Here is a 15,324-nt window from a genome sequence, read left to right on the forward strand (position 1 = left end):
ACAAAAATAGGAACAACAGAATTCAGGGAAAGGTATTGGGTACTTTTATTAATTCTGTTATATAATTAGAGGTTATGGACTATCCAATATTAAATTCTCACCCATACTGAGGGACCAAATCTGAGTGATGCTGATCATGCAAATTCAGTGGGGGTTGTGTGTGCTCACTGCATCTCATGACAGAGCCTTCAGGTCTTGACCCAGAGGCTAAGGAAATCACTTGAAAGGCCAGTTTTCTGGAGGATGGAGCCTTACCCCGACCACTCCCCACCCTCAACTCACTTGCATGGGAAGCGTAGCAGCAGTTCTGCAGAAGCCCCTCACCCTCTTCTCACTCATAAGGCAGGTAATCAGTATATCTGGCCCTTACGATTGTGGTTGTTGGATAAACCTTCATTCTTTCCCCTTCAAATACAAACTTGTGGATTTTTTCCATTTGTTCTCAATGGTTTCCATAGAAAGATGCTCAATACACAATCAAAAAGTCAGTTTTAAAGTTGAAATCCCTCCAAATAGAATTAGGGATCAAGCAGTGTTTGCTCCTTCTCTGATGCCATCATCAGTAATCCTAACTCAAATGGGGTAAAATGAAGCTGTAGCTAAATTTAAGTTTTATGCCTCAAGGACAACAGACTGCAATTAGAACTTGTTTAGTAATCTGCTTGATGACATGAGAACTAGGATACACTGCAGCTCATGTGCCAATAGCTTTGCAGGTTTTATAATGCAAATGGGGTGAAAAACAAACAGGAAGTAGGCATGTGAAGTGAGATGGTATTATTTTTACATAATTCTTTTTCCGACAGTAACTGCATTCTATCTTCATAGTCAGATGACGTACTTGCATTTTAGCTTTCTCTAACTCTCAGAGTTGTATCTCTACCTATTGTTCCCATGGCTATTTAGATGTTACCAGGGCTCAGAATTTTAGGCCCTTTTATGGGCTTACTTCTCATTAATTGCTACTATTAAAACATAATATTCTGTCGTAATAGTGTAGATCTCCTTGAAACACTGTTAAGAATTAAATGAATTACCTTCACATTATTAAAATTAAAAGCAAGTGAATTAATCATTTAGGCTTTTATTTAATTTCTATTTAGTTACTTTACAGAACTTATTAAATATAATTTAAATGATGTGTTAAAGAATAGGTTGTAGATGAAAAGAAAAAAAACCTAATGCTGACAATACTTGTGTGCTGTGTTCTCCATGTCTATATCTAGATTTCTAATAAGCCATATTGTACATCGTCATTATCACCACATATTGGTTCAATTTCCAAATGAATGTAAATTAAGGTTTTTGTTAAATAACAGGCCATTTTTCAGAAGGATAAACAGTTATTAGAAACACATGTATTCTATTCTTCTTCCTCAGTCAATATATTCTAGCAGTCACAATCAACTGACAGCAAACTACTGCTTTGAAAACCAAAATTATTTAGGTCTCTGAACTGCCACATTTCCTAACATATTACCTACCTCTGGGATTGTTCTATTAATTCAATATAATACTGGGAATAAGGTCCATAGATAGCCTAACATTATAGGAAAAGAAAAAATCTTTTCTGTTTTTTGAAACATTTGGATGTTCTGATTTTCCACCAGAATGCTTTAATGATTTTTAATAGAGAGAATGAGTATGCACTCAAATATCTAACTGGGGATAAAATAAAGCAAGTATATTGACAGATAAAGATCATGGTAGGGTTAGGTAGACCTTAAAAGGAGAGGAAACTGGCATCCAAGAGTCAAACACAATTGCACTGAGGGCATCTCCAGTTTTGTTGGGAAAATCAAAACAGCATTGCCTCATTTGTCAAATGTATCTAGCCATCACTAGTATCACTACCTTACTTAGATGCAAACAGGCATCTAGTCCACTTAATATAACCATATTTTCCATGTTTTTAATGCAGTAATTAATTGTTATTAGCAGTTATCTCTGGGAGCTTGTCAGCAATTGTGGAAAGAGCTGCATTATAAACCAATGGCCAGATAAACCAACTAAATGCCAGTTGATGCTAAGGGCTAGTTCTAATGCAGTTCAGGTAACCTTCCTAAAACTTGGTTTAGAAAATTACATAGCATAATCACAACAACACAGAACAGTCAACAATGAACAGAATCCACCCCAGCCTTCAGCAAGCAAAGGGGTAGAAGAGGCACCATTCTTTCCCCTGTATAATCCTTTCTGGTTAGTCCCTCATGAAAGAACTACCCTGAACATCCTACTCAAGCCTTATCATCTCAAGACTGACCCTCTGTTTATCTCAAGACTGATCCTTCCAGTAGGAAGTCATGTGATACCTAGCCAACTGACCTTTTTCCATCATGTACCTTGAAGACTTCAACTCCTAGAAATCCCCGGTGTTAAAAGACTATATCTCTATAACAAACATGATAGCTATATCTGCACTTACAGGCAAAGTGTTCTGTTACATGCTTTGTGTGTTGTTTTAAAGGCTTTTTTGGTCAAATTGCAAAGCATACATCACTCTGGCTGCATCCAATCCTAAACAAACATGGCGTCATCTCCTAGTTAGCTGCTACTTAGACTTGTCTTAGTAATGCAGCTATTTTAGTATCCAAGATATAGTAAGTATTACAGTTGGCCCCAAAATTAATTGCCAAAATCTGTCATTTCCTCAAGCACTTCTCTCCTCCCAGAACTTCTTTCCTGACTTCTGTCTTACTCAAGTTGAAGTTGAGGAAACTGATTTTTGTCCATGAAAGCAACATCCAAAGTTGGGAATGATCGTGTTGTTTGGTGTATTTTGAGATGAGCATCAATAACATATTATTGGCAGATTGGACTGACATCCAATTAAAAGAGGTGGCGGCACTGACTAAGATTCTCAGGAAACAACAGCAGATGTCCATTATGGCCTCTGGAATCTGATAAATATGAGTGCTGTTTGGTCTTAGGTTTATATAAGTATAAGCATGTGGTCCAAGCAGCATTCGTATGTCCATTCTCTGTTCATAATGATGAAGACAGTTTCTAGAAGGATTTTCAGTGTCTGCTTCCTGCTCTAGTGTGTGACTGAGCTGGGTCAAGAGAACGCTAAATCTGATTATCTTTAAAAAAAAATAAATTAGCAGCTAAACACTCACTCGACTCAGTAATACTTTGCACTAATCAGCAAAGTATTATCTTCAGTGTTGTTGGCAAACAACAGTCTCACATTGTTCTAAATACTGTGTTTATAAGGATGCATCTTTTGCATTATTACTATCTTCAGTTTCCTATGGGGAGCATGTGACACAGAGATGTAAGTCCTTGTCACAGCAACACATGATCACTTTCCATTAACACTTTGGGCAGTGGTTTTACTGGCAGAAATGTTTGAGGTTATAGGCCAACTTCAAGTGAATAACACACGATATTAATGGAGCATTAATAAATGTTTGGTTCTTTATTACTTTTAAAATTTAATATGAACCTAATCGGAAACAACATGTGTCCCATTTGTCCAAACGGAACACATCAACACAGTTTAAATCTTAAATATTGAATGGTTGCAATCAATTTCTTATCATCAATCCATCAGAAAAAGGATTCTTTTTGAAAATTCCTAAATTTTTTTGAGCAATTCACCTATGATTCTTTTTGAGCTGACAACAGGCAGTTTGCAAACAAAAAGAGGCTAGTTTTACTGAATACACTATTCATTATGTATTATTCACTTATCTCTGATTTCATTAATTTGTACCAGAAAATATATTTTAGAATAATAAAACAGTATAGTGTACTTGGCCATATTTCAAAGGTATTTCAAGGTTGCATCTTAGTTTATCTTTACTTAAATCAATCAAACCGACAGAAGAAATTGATGGATTATTTATTGAGGACTTACTTTCCCAATGATATATAAGCAAATTTTTGGGAGATTAAGACTCTACATTCAGATATCTAAGACTTTTCTTTTCCACAAGAAATATTACAATGTGTTAATAATTATCAATTTACATTAAAAATTAAACTGCTTTAGCACTTACAGTAGATACATGCTGTTTATTGTACAATATTTTCAGACCACAGAACAAGGAAACAATATGAAATGAAAAATAACGGAACAAAATACAAACAACAAAAAATGAATAGCAACAGTTGGAAAGTATAAGAATAAAAATGAGCATGTGGAAGCCAATCCTGCACTTCGCAAAATGGTTGCAACTTAATATCATAAGCAAAGGACACTCAATTGAACTGCAGTAATTAATAGATTTATAAATGTTAAGGCTAGACAAGAGAATAGAGATCATCTAGTCTGATCATTCTCATAATATACATCATAGAGTTTCACCTAGTAATTCCAGCACCAAAACAAAAATTCCCGGTTGAACTACAGCTTATCTTTTAGCGAGGCATCCAGCCTTGGTAACACTCTGATTGAATAAGAATCTACTGCATTCATTTGCTAACTACCTCTCACTGTTAACATTTCACTTTATTGCTACTGTACAACTTTCTAGCTTCAGATTTCAGCCACTGGATCTTTTTACAAGTTTACTTCCTAAATGAATGGGCCATTTACTGTCAAAAACTTCTGCACACGTAGGTAATCTTCTCATATTAGTTAGGGATAATTCTTACCCTTATGCACCTCCAAAACAGAACATGGATATTTGACGATGGGAGAAATGTAGGCAACTTCCTGGAGGACTCCAGAACTCAAGGAGAGGGTCACCCTTCTGTACATGTTGCATTTTTGCATTAATCCTTTGGCCCAATCCTAGGACTATAACTTAAATACAGTATGAGTGACATTCTGGGCCTGAGTGACATGCTGCAAGAATATACATACCCATAGTTCAGAGATGATAAACTTGAGAAAACATACAAAGCAGTCCAAAACAGGGGGAACCTGGTGAGGGAAGTATATAAAAAAAACATAACTTCTCCCCCTCTGTTTAAAATGACTTAGGCACCTAAAACAGGACATCAGCAAGCTTTATGTGCCTCAGTTCAACATTGCAATCTAACCCCCATCCCTGCTCAACAGCTGCCTAATTCTAGAGGCATCAGGACTTGCATCTAGCTGTGTCACTGGGCAGGAGTGAATACAAGATTCATAGGCCTAGAAGGAAATGAAGCAATAGGGAGCGTAAATTGGTAGCATAGTGGTTTGGGCATTCAGCTGAGAAGGGTAAGGCTTTGCTTCTACCTGTTCTCCAAGAACAGTGCATGAATTTTATACTGAAAATCATTGGATAAGATATAGAAATAAACCCTATATCAGGGACCAGAACCCATGTCTCCCCAGTCTTAGCTGTGTGCCTACTTAGTTACTACACAACAGACTTGGTTTTCCTTTTGCTTCCTTCTGACATCATAAATCTTGCTTTCCTTTCTACACAATATCCCAGCCCTATCAGAAAGCAGCCTCCTCAATACCAGTTTAACCTACAGCGTGATGGCTAGGGCACTTGAGTGAAAAATATGGATTCGGAACCCTTAAAAGGCTCTAAACCCATTCACTTTCTAGGTAAGCGCTCTAACCACTGGATTATTATATAGAAGATAGGCAGTGCCACAGTTGTAAATGCAAAACAGCTGCAACCACATTTTGTAAGGATCCAGAATATGCCTACCTAACTGAGGCCCTCGGAGTGCTTGGGGGCCACTTTGCCTACTTCTTGAATCTCAGTAACGCTTAGCTGGACGTTGATACATAGCCACTCGGGCTTGGGCTGTACTGGGCATGGTCATGTTGCTAGGAAATTTTCTAATAAAGGGTGAATTAGGTCTTTTAGGGTCAGGGGCAGGGTTAGGGTTAGGCAGCCAATGATTACAATGTTTATGAATCACCATTTTGGATTTGAATGGACTTTAGATGGCTAAGTCCTTTTTTTTAGGCATCTAAGTTGTTTTTTATCCCATGATCTTAGGACATAACTCCCCAGTTCTCCACTACTTCAGCGTTATGTAACTCTGTGCAGGATTGGCTCCTCAGTCTCACCATTCCTGAACTGTAAAAAAATGAAATAATTAGAACTAACCTGAATATAACCTATGTAAAATAGCTAAAATAACCTCCACAAACAAGTTTCTGGTAGCACATTTTAACCTGCATATACTAAAAGGACATATTATAGCCTATCATCATTTGTCAGTAAAACATTTCAAGTGACTAGAAAAACACTGTAATAATACAAGGATTAAAAGGGCCTGCAACAGCCTGATGAAATAATATATAGCTGAACATTACTTTATTTTTAATATGTTTATGGGTCACAGTTTACAAAATATTTCAGTCAGGAGAGAGGTTATTCATAGAAGTGCAACAGTGTACTTGAAGCTATATTTGTTGAATGCCTAAAGCTCGTGACAGTTTTCCTAAATGGCAAGTTTTTGATTTGAAGTTGCAAAACAGTGGTTCATTAACTCCAAACAGGATATTATCACAGTAAACTAAGCACTGTAATTGGGCATTTTTTCCTGCAGTTTGGGAGAGATTTGTATTAGCTACAGCAGCTGAGAATGGAATAGTTTTCAACCAGATGTGTATTAGCATGTCTCCCAGTAGCATAATTTGGTTGGTATTCTAGTCTGTTGAGAACATGGTGTTGGACTAGTTGAGGAATTATAGAAGGCAGAAATCAGTCGATGGTAAAAGGTTAAGTGAACATTTAAATTTAAGGTACCACTGAATATTTAAAAACAGCAAAACAACAACAAAACTCCAAAACTTAATGCTATACAGTAATTTAATCTTAATAACCCCCCAAAACTAAGGCTATGCAATGCTTAGTGTTAATGATGAGCACAAAATTGCTACGTCTCAATGAAATCAAAGCATATTAAAATTGTTTTGTTACTGGATTAGGGCCTGTGCCAAAGTAACTGTAATCTTTTAAGCAAGAAGGATAATTGGGAACTTACAGGGATGTCAGTATTGTATCTCAGTTGTGATTCCAATCAGAGTGTAAGTGTATGTGTCCATGGCTCAATCCAGCAGGATGTAGGGATACCAGAGCTCCAGAAGTGTGTGGTGATCTTGCAGGCGAGTGCAGTGATCCATTAACATAGTTTTACTTGTTCTAGGACCTGAGCTAGTATTTCTGCACAGATCTTCATTGTACTGTATAGATATATGAGCTCACTGAGTACTAGCTCGCATATCTAGAATGTGCTCCATTTGTTGTAAGGACATACCATAAAAGACCATTTAAACCCCATTTGCCCATGACATGATACACGTTTCTTAGTTCTACATTAACAAGCGGAAATACAAAGTCCAGGGAAGATAAGTAGAAAAAAGATTGGACTTATTCATATACTGTACTATAGTCAGGCATTTTCTCTGCTTTATCTAATTACGATAATCTGCTTGTAAAATCAGCAGTAGTATGGGTTCCAAATGACCTACTGTATTAGATTTTACTAGCAGAAGGAGGCAGCTGAGGGACAGCTATTTGTTTTTGGTTTTTTTAAATATTGAATAACTGCCTGAACCATTACATGTATGATATTTAACCACGGTATTAATAGAAGTACATTAGCAAGGTAACATTATTTTCTTATATTATGTACTTATATGACTCTCATTACTATAGCACCTGATTACTGCACAGTCTTTAATGCATTTATCCTCACAGAACCCCACCCAATGAGAGACTTTTTATTCTGATTTCAGAAACAGAAATAAGTTAGTTGCCCAAGGTCACACTGGAAATTGTGACAAAACAAGGACTTGAATGCAGCTCTCACAAGTCCAAGACTTACACCAGAACCATAGGACAATCCTTCCTGTCTCCAAGAGGCCATGTTTCATGGATTTGCCAGGCCAGGGAAATATTTGGTAAAACCTCTAGTCTGGATCAACTTAGATATGCCTGTATACCTCTTACATTTACACTGCTCATCTGTGTCCAGAAGCTAGCCCTACCTTCCATAGTATCAGTCAATACCCCAGACTATCACTTAAGATAGACATATTATTGTCCTGAGAATGGGAAGGAAGGCTAATTTTTCTCATTGGTTTTAGAGGGAGAAAGAAGAAAAATAGCTGCCTGTCTACATTAGGGAAGTGACATGGTTACTGTGGCCTGTGGTTTGTGACTCAGCTCTCAACCCTCAAAGAGAACTAATGGAGCTCACAACAACTGGTTAATATCCTAGCTCCCTGAATAGACTTTGAGTCAAGCTGCTCGTTTTGTTTAGGAGGAAAAACAATTAAATTGCATTTCAGTGAGTTTGTTTTTATTTTTAATTTTTACTTCTACTGGTTAATGTGCAGAAGATGGAACAACAGAACAATCCATCCTAAACTTGTAAAATTAATTAACATTTGAAAAACTCTGTAAGATCCTTGAATGAAAGGTGAAAGCATTATCATCACAAAACAGAATAACCTTAAAAATGAGCTTCTTGAAGCAAAACAACATGAAAAAGGGACTAATTAGATGATTCAACACAATTTCATATTCAGTCAAGAGAAATGTTAATATCACTTATGCATCTTTATATGTCTATGCAATATAGTAATCAGGATTGATGTCAGGCAGGACAGTCATGATACTGAGGTCAGTTGTTTAAGCATGTGAATGAGAGGTACCTCTGATAGTGGTTCTTTGCTTTTGCACTGCTCTGTATCCAACTAAGTACAGCAGCAACAGGAAGTTGAGACACTAAGCTGTGCAATCAGCTGTTATAGCTGTAGTGGACAGGAGGCTCCAGGCAGTGTGAAAAGAACCAAAGGCTATGAGCAGACTCTGACTGTGGTGCACCCAGGCCAGGAGGCAAAACATAGGGCAGATAGGAAATGGTGAAAAATGACGGCATAGGGGCCACAAATGAGGCAATCAGTGGCAAAGATGAAGGAAGTGAAAGAGAGAAGAACCAGAAAGTAAAGAGACTAGATTAAAACAAAAGGAAGGCAAAAAGAGGGCAAAGAGAAAGAGTGGGAAACATTGACTAGGAGAAGTGAGGCAATGGGATCAGTGTAATAGAAGAAAGAGAAAAATACTAAGTAGGAATGGACCTAGTAAGAGGGTGAGTTCCTCTCACTTGGGGTATGCTACAAGGGATAGTATATTGCACCCACTTCTTACCCAGTCTCCCAGACAACATAAATATTGTCTGTGATACTAACAATAGACCTGCTCATACTGAAAAGCATGGACATAACATATGGCTTGGAGTAATATAGATACTCCAGTTGCCTTATGAATGGCATAGCAGACAAAACTCTTTTTTTAAAAACTGTCTTATTCTGACTGGGAAAGATTAATTTGACTTTCTGGGTTAGGAAGAAAACACCTGGCAGGGAGCCTGCTGTAGTTGTAGCAGAACATCACCCTTTTGGTAATGTTTGTTGGTGACTTATGCAGGCCACAATCTGCTTTTTCTTACTTGAAACAATAATCCAGTTCTCTCAGTTTCCAAATTTTCTCCACATGTCTTACTGCTCTCTACTCATATCAAATGTGTGTAGTCACCATTAGCTGTAAAGATCATAAGACATGGCATAGGTCCTTTTAACTCATTACTCTGTCTCTAACCATGGCTAGTAGTAGATGCTATACAGGAATGGCATAAGAAATAGGGCATGAGTAGAAATCTCTGACTCTTGCCATACCTTTTCAGTTACCAACTGCAATGTTTAGGGATGTCTAAGGTCTGAGGTTAAACCCAAATGTTGGGTTTATAGCCCCTACTGGACTATCAAAGCATAAACTGATGCTTCATATAAGGTCCCCTAATCTAAGGCAGCTGTTAGAGACCATTTTAGGCACCAGGATATCTTATCCTCCATCATTTCTTTCATGTAGAGTCCAACAAATGAAAGAGTCATAGTGGTCCTGGCTTTCAAGCAGAGGGATACTTTAAAGGACAAAGTGTTTACCTAATAGGAAAATTCCTAGCAAACAATAAAAATTGTTGTGAAACAGTGACTCTTTTGGATGTATGATTTAATTAATAAGCCTAATTTACATTTGTATCATTTGCCATAAGCATACCTCGTATGTTCCAAGAAGAGGGCCTTTTTTTAACTAAATTTCATAGCTTTATACGCATCTTATCCTCCATGCTCAAAAGGAAAATGCTATCAAGTGTTTTTACCCAGGATGCGATGATAAACAATATAAACTCTCCATACAGTATAAAGCAGAAATGAAAATATCATCAGTTTAACACTTTTGGGACATATTACTTACTGTGGTGGCACAGTGGATGTCTTTCCATACAGTGGCTTCCCTGGAGAGATCAGAGACTTCAAAAAGGTTATCAAGAATAACTTCCCCAATCATGTCATGTCTAGAAAATCTGTCAAAATCATATACACTGAAATGCAGTTTCCTGTTGCTGAGTTGATCATAGGCTACAGGAAACTGAAAGATTTCATCAAAGACAGGATTTAAAGTCTTTCTGTGAACCCGTGTCTGAAACTTCTTTTTCCTATCTGGAAGAAGGTAAATCTTAACGTAGGGGTCTGATGTTCCTGTGAAGTCTTTAGCAGGCAGATCTAAGGCTTTGATAATTGTAACAACAAGAAGTTCATTTTCATAATCATACCGGAGAGTAAAGTTAAGCTTTCCACAGGTTTTCACATCTTCTTTCTGGCCATCTGAATCAACAGATTTCTGTTTATAGAGTTCTGGTTTTATTCGCCCAATGCTGGTCGTTGTCTCTCCCCTTTGCAAAATCGGATCGGTCCCCATGTTAAAATCAACACTGGAAACTTGCATCTGCCTTGGCAAGTGCCTCCTGAAAGAATTGTGCCTGCACACACATATACACACACGCACACACACACGCACACACACATACACACACAGAATTAACTTGGGTTATCTCCATGAAATGTCTGGATTGTACCCAACCATTTTGCAAAGTTTACATTGAAAAAGCTTAGGGGTTGGGTTTTTTTCCCATAAGCAGTAAAACAGACTTGAGATAAAAATATCATTAACTGCACACAATAAAATTTTGAAATTTAAATCTTTAACCCATTTTTTTTTTGCAATACACAAATCCACATGCCTTATTTTGAAGAAACTGCAGTAGACATTTTGGTAGTCAGCATGAAACAACTCAAATGAGGCTAATGTAATGAGGCTAAAAGGCCACTGTCAATTAATACCACTTCTATCATAGAATGTGTCATGGCATCTTTAATAATCGCAAGTGGCCAGGATGTCAGTTTTCCATCAGATCATATAGACAGTGACTTTGGCATCACCCCTGCAGTGTGATTAGAGTGTTACTTGACAGCAAAGAGTACTACCTAAAAATCTCTATCAACCCTTCCTCTCGCTCTTGGATGTTCTCTATCCCAGTATTTACCAAGCTCAAGTTTTTGAGATCTAGAAAGACCGTAAGTTGACATGCCTACAGGTTTTGAGCACAGCACTTTACTATTATAGGTCCCAGTTCTTCAGATGTTTTAAGTCTCTACTGGACTGATAGCACAGCTGATTTCTTCACTAGTGCTTTCAACAATTAATTCTAGCTGTTTTAAATTTTAAAGTGTTATTAGACATTGCTCATTTTTGTCTGTGTCAACATTCACGTAATGCTACCAAAATAACGTATTTTATTAACATAAAATAAAACAATTTGAACTTTACTATAATTAAAAATATAGAGAGTGCTCTTAACATGTAATACCTTTTGATTAAAATAACATTAATGGGAACTTTGTCAAGAAAAGTACAGCATCAGCAATGTAAGTGTTTTATTGTAGTACAATGATGAGAGTTAAAACACTGTGGGTGCATCTACACATGCAATTAACACACAGAAATAAACTTCTGTGCAGTTTGTGCTGGGGTCAGCTGCTCCTGGGCGCAACATCTGCATGTGCACCTGGGACCCAGCAGTTAGAACCAGGGCAGAGCAGCCCCAGGCTGGCACAGGCCTGGGGAGTCAGCCCTGGGCTCTGGGTAGTGGCGTCAGGGGACAGAAGGGCTGGCTGGGGCATGAGGGTACTAGAGTGCAGGGCTAGGTGGCAGGCAGTCTCCATGCTGTAGCACCCTCATGCTCCAGCCAGCTGCTGTCACCAACTACATGTGCGTTGTGGCTGCATAAATTACTCTGCCATAGGAGAGTACTGTCCTGGACAGTATTATCCTATGGCAGAGTTAATTAATTTACTGTGCCCTAATATGGAATATGGGCTGACATGTAGACAGTGATGCTTTAATGCAGAGTTAATTAGTCAAATTAGCATAACCAAATATTAAATAACTGTGCAGTAACTGGTGTTACTATGCAGTAGCATCCCCGCATGGTTTTTTTCTGACACTACTGTGCAGTAGCAATGAGCTACTACGCAGTAGCTTTGCATCATGGTTAGTGCCCCCCAACGCTACTGCGTAATAGCAACGAGCTAGTGCACAGTAGCTTATTGCTACTGCACAGTAACGTCTCATGTAGACATGGCTACAGTGATCTAAATGTCCAGGTTATATTTTTGCCATCTAAGATTTACCACTTTTATAAGCTATATTATAACAAACTCATTGCTTACTCCTGTGAGTGTTTATACTTATGTGTCTTAAAAAAATTACCTGTCCAAACTTCCTCTTATTATTTTTCCATTAGTTCCTTATTAACACCATATACAGACTTGCATTTTTGTTCAGTTACCCAATAGGGCAGTGGATTGAAATCAAGAGGTATTTCAGCTCCTTGCTATACAAAATATTTAATTGAGAAACTATAATGCCCTATTGTGTGGATACGACTTTTATTTATGCTGCAAAATTCACAGATCACCAAACTATTCAGAATTATCAAGGCCATACTGCACTGAGGAGGGATTCTGCAGGCATAATAATGGGCAAGAATGTTTTTCTCTGTAGCTACTCTAGTGCTGTTTTGTGCATGGAACAATATCCTTATAACACACCCAGAGAAAGAGCATCCATAGTTTAGATTGGATGTAGTTACAGGAAATCCAGATTTCTAATCTGAAGCTGAGATAAAGAAGGCACATCACTGGCAGCATACATCTTATTTTTTAAGACATATAAATTGAACTCTAATAAAGTTTTAAAATACTTTCAATTGGTATGTCTACATGGCAGCCACACTACATACCTAGAATTGTAATCTGGAGGCTCCCAAAGTTTAGATATAATGGCTATAATGGCCTCAAATATGCCCATCACAAGGAAGAAAATCTGACTATGTGAGGGAAACAGTGCAAGTGCTTATTAACCAAAGCAAACAAACTGGGTCCCATGGATTTTACCCCCTTCTTGTTAACAATGTGAAATAGAACTTGTAAAAAAAATCTTGTTAAAAAAATTCAGAAATGTGATATTCAGTCACCCGTTTCCTCTTAAAATTTCAAAGTTTATAGTATATAGCAGGCTCCAGCGAAATTAGTCATTCTTTCTGAGTGTTACTGAATAAAACAGTGCAGCTGCAGGGTTGCCCTCAGTGGGAACCAGTAGCATGTCTGCTCTACTAAGCCAATGCCCTAATTATATGGGACCTAGTGAGTGTTCTGAGTCATAACATTTCAACAAGAGAGCTAATTGTTCTGTTAATTAGTAAGATGCTTCATTGCTGTCATGGCAACACATTTACGTTCCTTTGTTCTGCATTAACAAACGATTTGATGACTGTTATACTAAAGTACAAAGATGTCAGCCAATCAGGCTCTGGAGATGTTGCATGCTTACTGCCACAGCTCTACCTTGGCTCTCAATAACAATAGGATAGACAACCATGCACTCTGATTCACTGTGTTTCCAATATAATAATAATAATAATAATAATAATAATAATAATAACTAGCTCTAATATAACATATTTAATCAGGGTTTAAGTAAAGGACTTAAAATAACAGACATGGTTTCTTCAGATCTGAAGAGAAGTATTTTAGCTAGGAACAGATGTTGCATTTGTTCCTGGACAAAGTGTGCCTCTTTTTGTCTCAGACCAGAAATGTCCTGGGATTGCAGTGTACGCATACTACCCTTCTAATCAGGGTTCAGTGAGCAGCTGAATGGACTGCCACTTTTTGCCATTGATTCAATGATGCAATTCTGCGGTAACTGTTGAGGCACACTTTGTGGTGTCCCAGGACAAACTGTTAGTACTTCTTATCCTGTCAACTCATTTAGGATTCATCTAGAGACAACAGACATGGAAGTGTGAGCAACTGCATTTTGTTCTGGGATAAATTGGCTTATCCTGGGACAAATGTGACATTTGTTTGTAGTCTTAGTGTCATAAAGGTTTGTAATTATTCTTATAAGAAAATAATATGAAAGTGCTTTCTGTTTACTCAGTTAAGAGCAACACCCCAAACAAATGAAAGAGGGAGATTGGTATTGTGATTAAATCTGGGACTTAAGATATAAGTGTTTGATTTCTGGATCTACAACAGACTTCCCCTATGACCTTCAGCAAATCATTTAAGGCCAGATCCAAATAAATGGACTTAGGTGCCCAAAGTAGTATTTAATCAGAATTTAGGGCCCAAAGTCCAAAACTATAATCCTGATCCCCCTTCCCCGCCCCAACTCAATTGGGGTTTAGAAAGAAACACTTTGCCTTTCACCTTAAGTTTCTGAGACGTTTATAGTTTTGCCTATATGCAGGCCCAGAAATGCCTCACATTTCATGGGGCTGAGCAACTAAGCCTGCCTGTACTTGGAGACTGGGGGAGGAGGGAAGGGGTTTTAATCCCCAGAGAGCCGTTCTAATTAAAACGCCACAGCATCACACGTATTGAGCCCCTGCATGTTTAAAAATGGCCACAGGATAGTCTAACTAAAGCTTATTCAATGAGCTTTAGCTTAAACACCACAGCGGACATTTTTAAATCCATGGGCTTAATAATACATGTGATGCTGTGACTATGCTAGGGTGTTCTAATTAGAATGAAGAGCAGACTTGATTAACCCAATCTGCTCCGACACGTTTTAATTAGAACACATCGGAGCATGCGTATAGACACTCTTAATGCCTACTTCATGCCTCAGCCTGGCCAGGATCCAGAAACTAGGCATTTTCTGCCCAAATCTCCAGCAGGCCGAGTTTCATGAGTGCTCTTAGAGCAGATGTAGCACACAGTGACAGAAGCAGTTCCACACAGAATGCAGTGGTGATGCTTTCTTGTAAAATACAGGCAGATGAGGGGAGATGGGGATGACAGTGCCTCCTTTTTATGCAATATTTTAATAATTGGAGTATTTATGCAGGACAAAAAAGACTCAGGTTCAGTTCCCTCCTTTGCCTAAGGGGATTGAAGCCCACACTTTTCATATTAAAAAAGACTACCCCAATTTAGGAGACAGGTCTTCCTGAAGTGCAAGGGTGGTGGAGGGTGGGGGACACTAAACCCCTCCTGCT

The 15,324-nt window shown here is 38.0% G+C and overlaps 1 protein-coding gene across 1 annotated transcript in view; it reads right to left on the minus strand.

Moving 5' to 3' along the window:
- The window catches only part of SYT10 (synaptotagmin 10), a 61,080-nt gene that overhangs the window by 13,812 nt on the left and 31,944 nt on the right, over positions 1-15,324 (minus strand). The window contains exon 3 of the mRNA XM_006022511.1: positions 10,170-10,734. Coding sequence (XP_006022573.1) covers positions 10,170-10,734 — 565 coding nt within the window. The remainder of the gene's footprint in view (positions 1-10,169; positions 10,735-15,324) is intronic.

This window comes from Alligator sinensis, unplaced genomic scaffold, assembly GCF_000455745.1.
Source record: "Alligator sinensis unplaced genomic scaffold, ASM45574v1 scaffold957_1, whole genome shotgun sequence".
NCBI lineage: Eukaryota > Metazoa > Chordata > Crocodylia > Alligatoridae > Alligator > Alligator sinensis.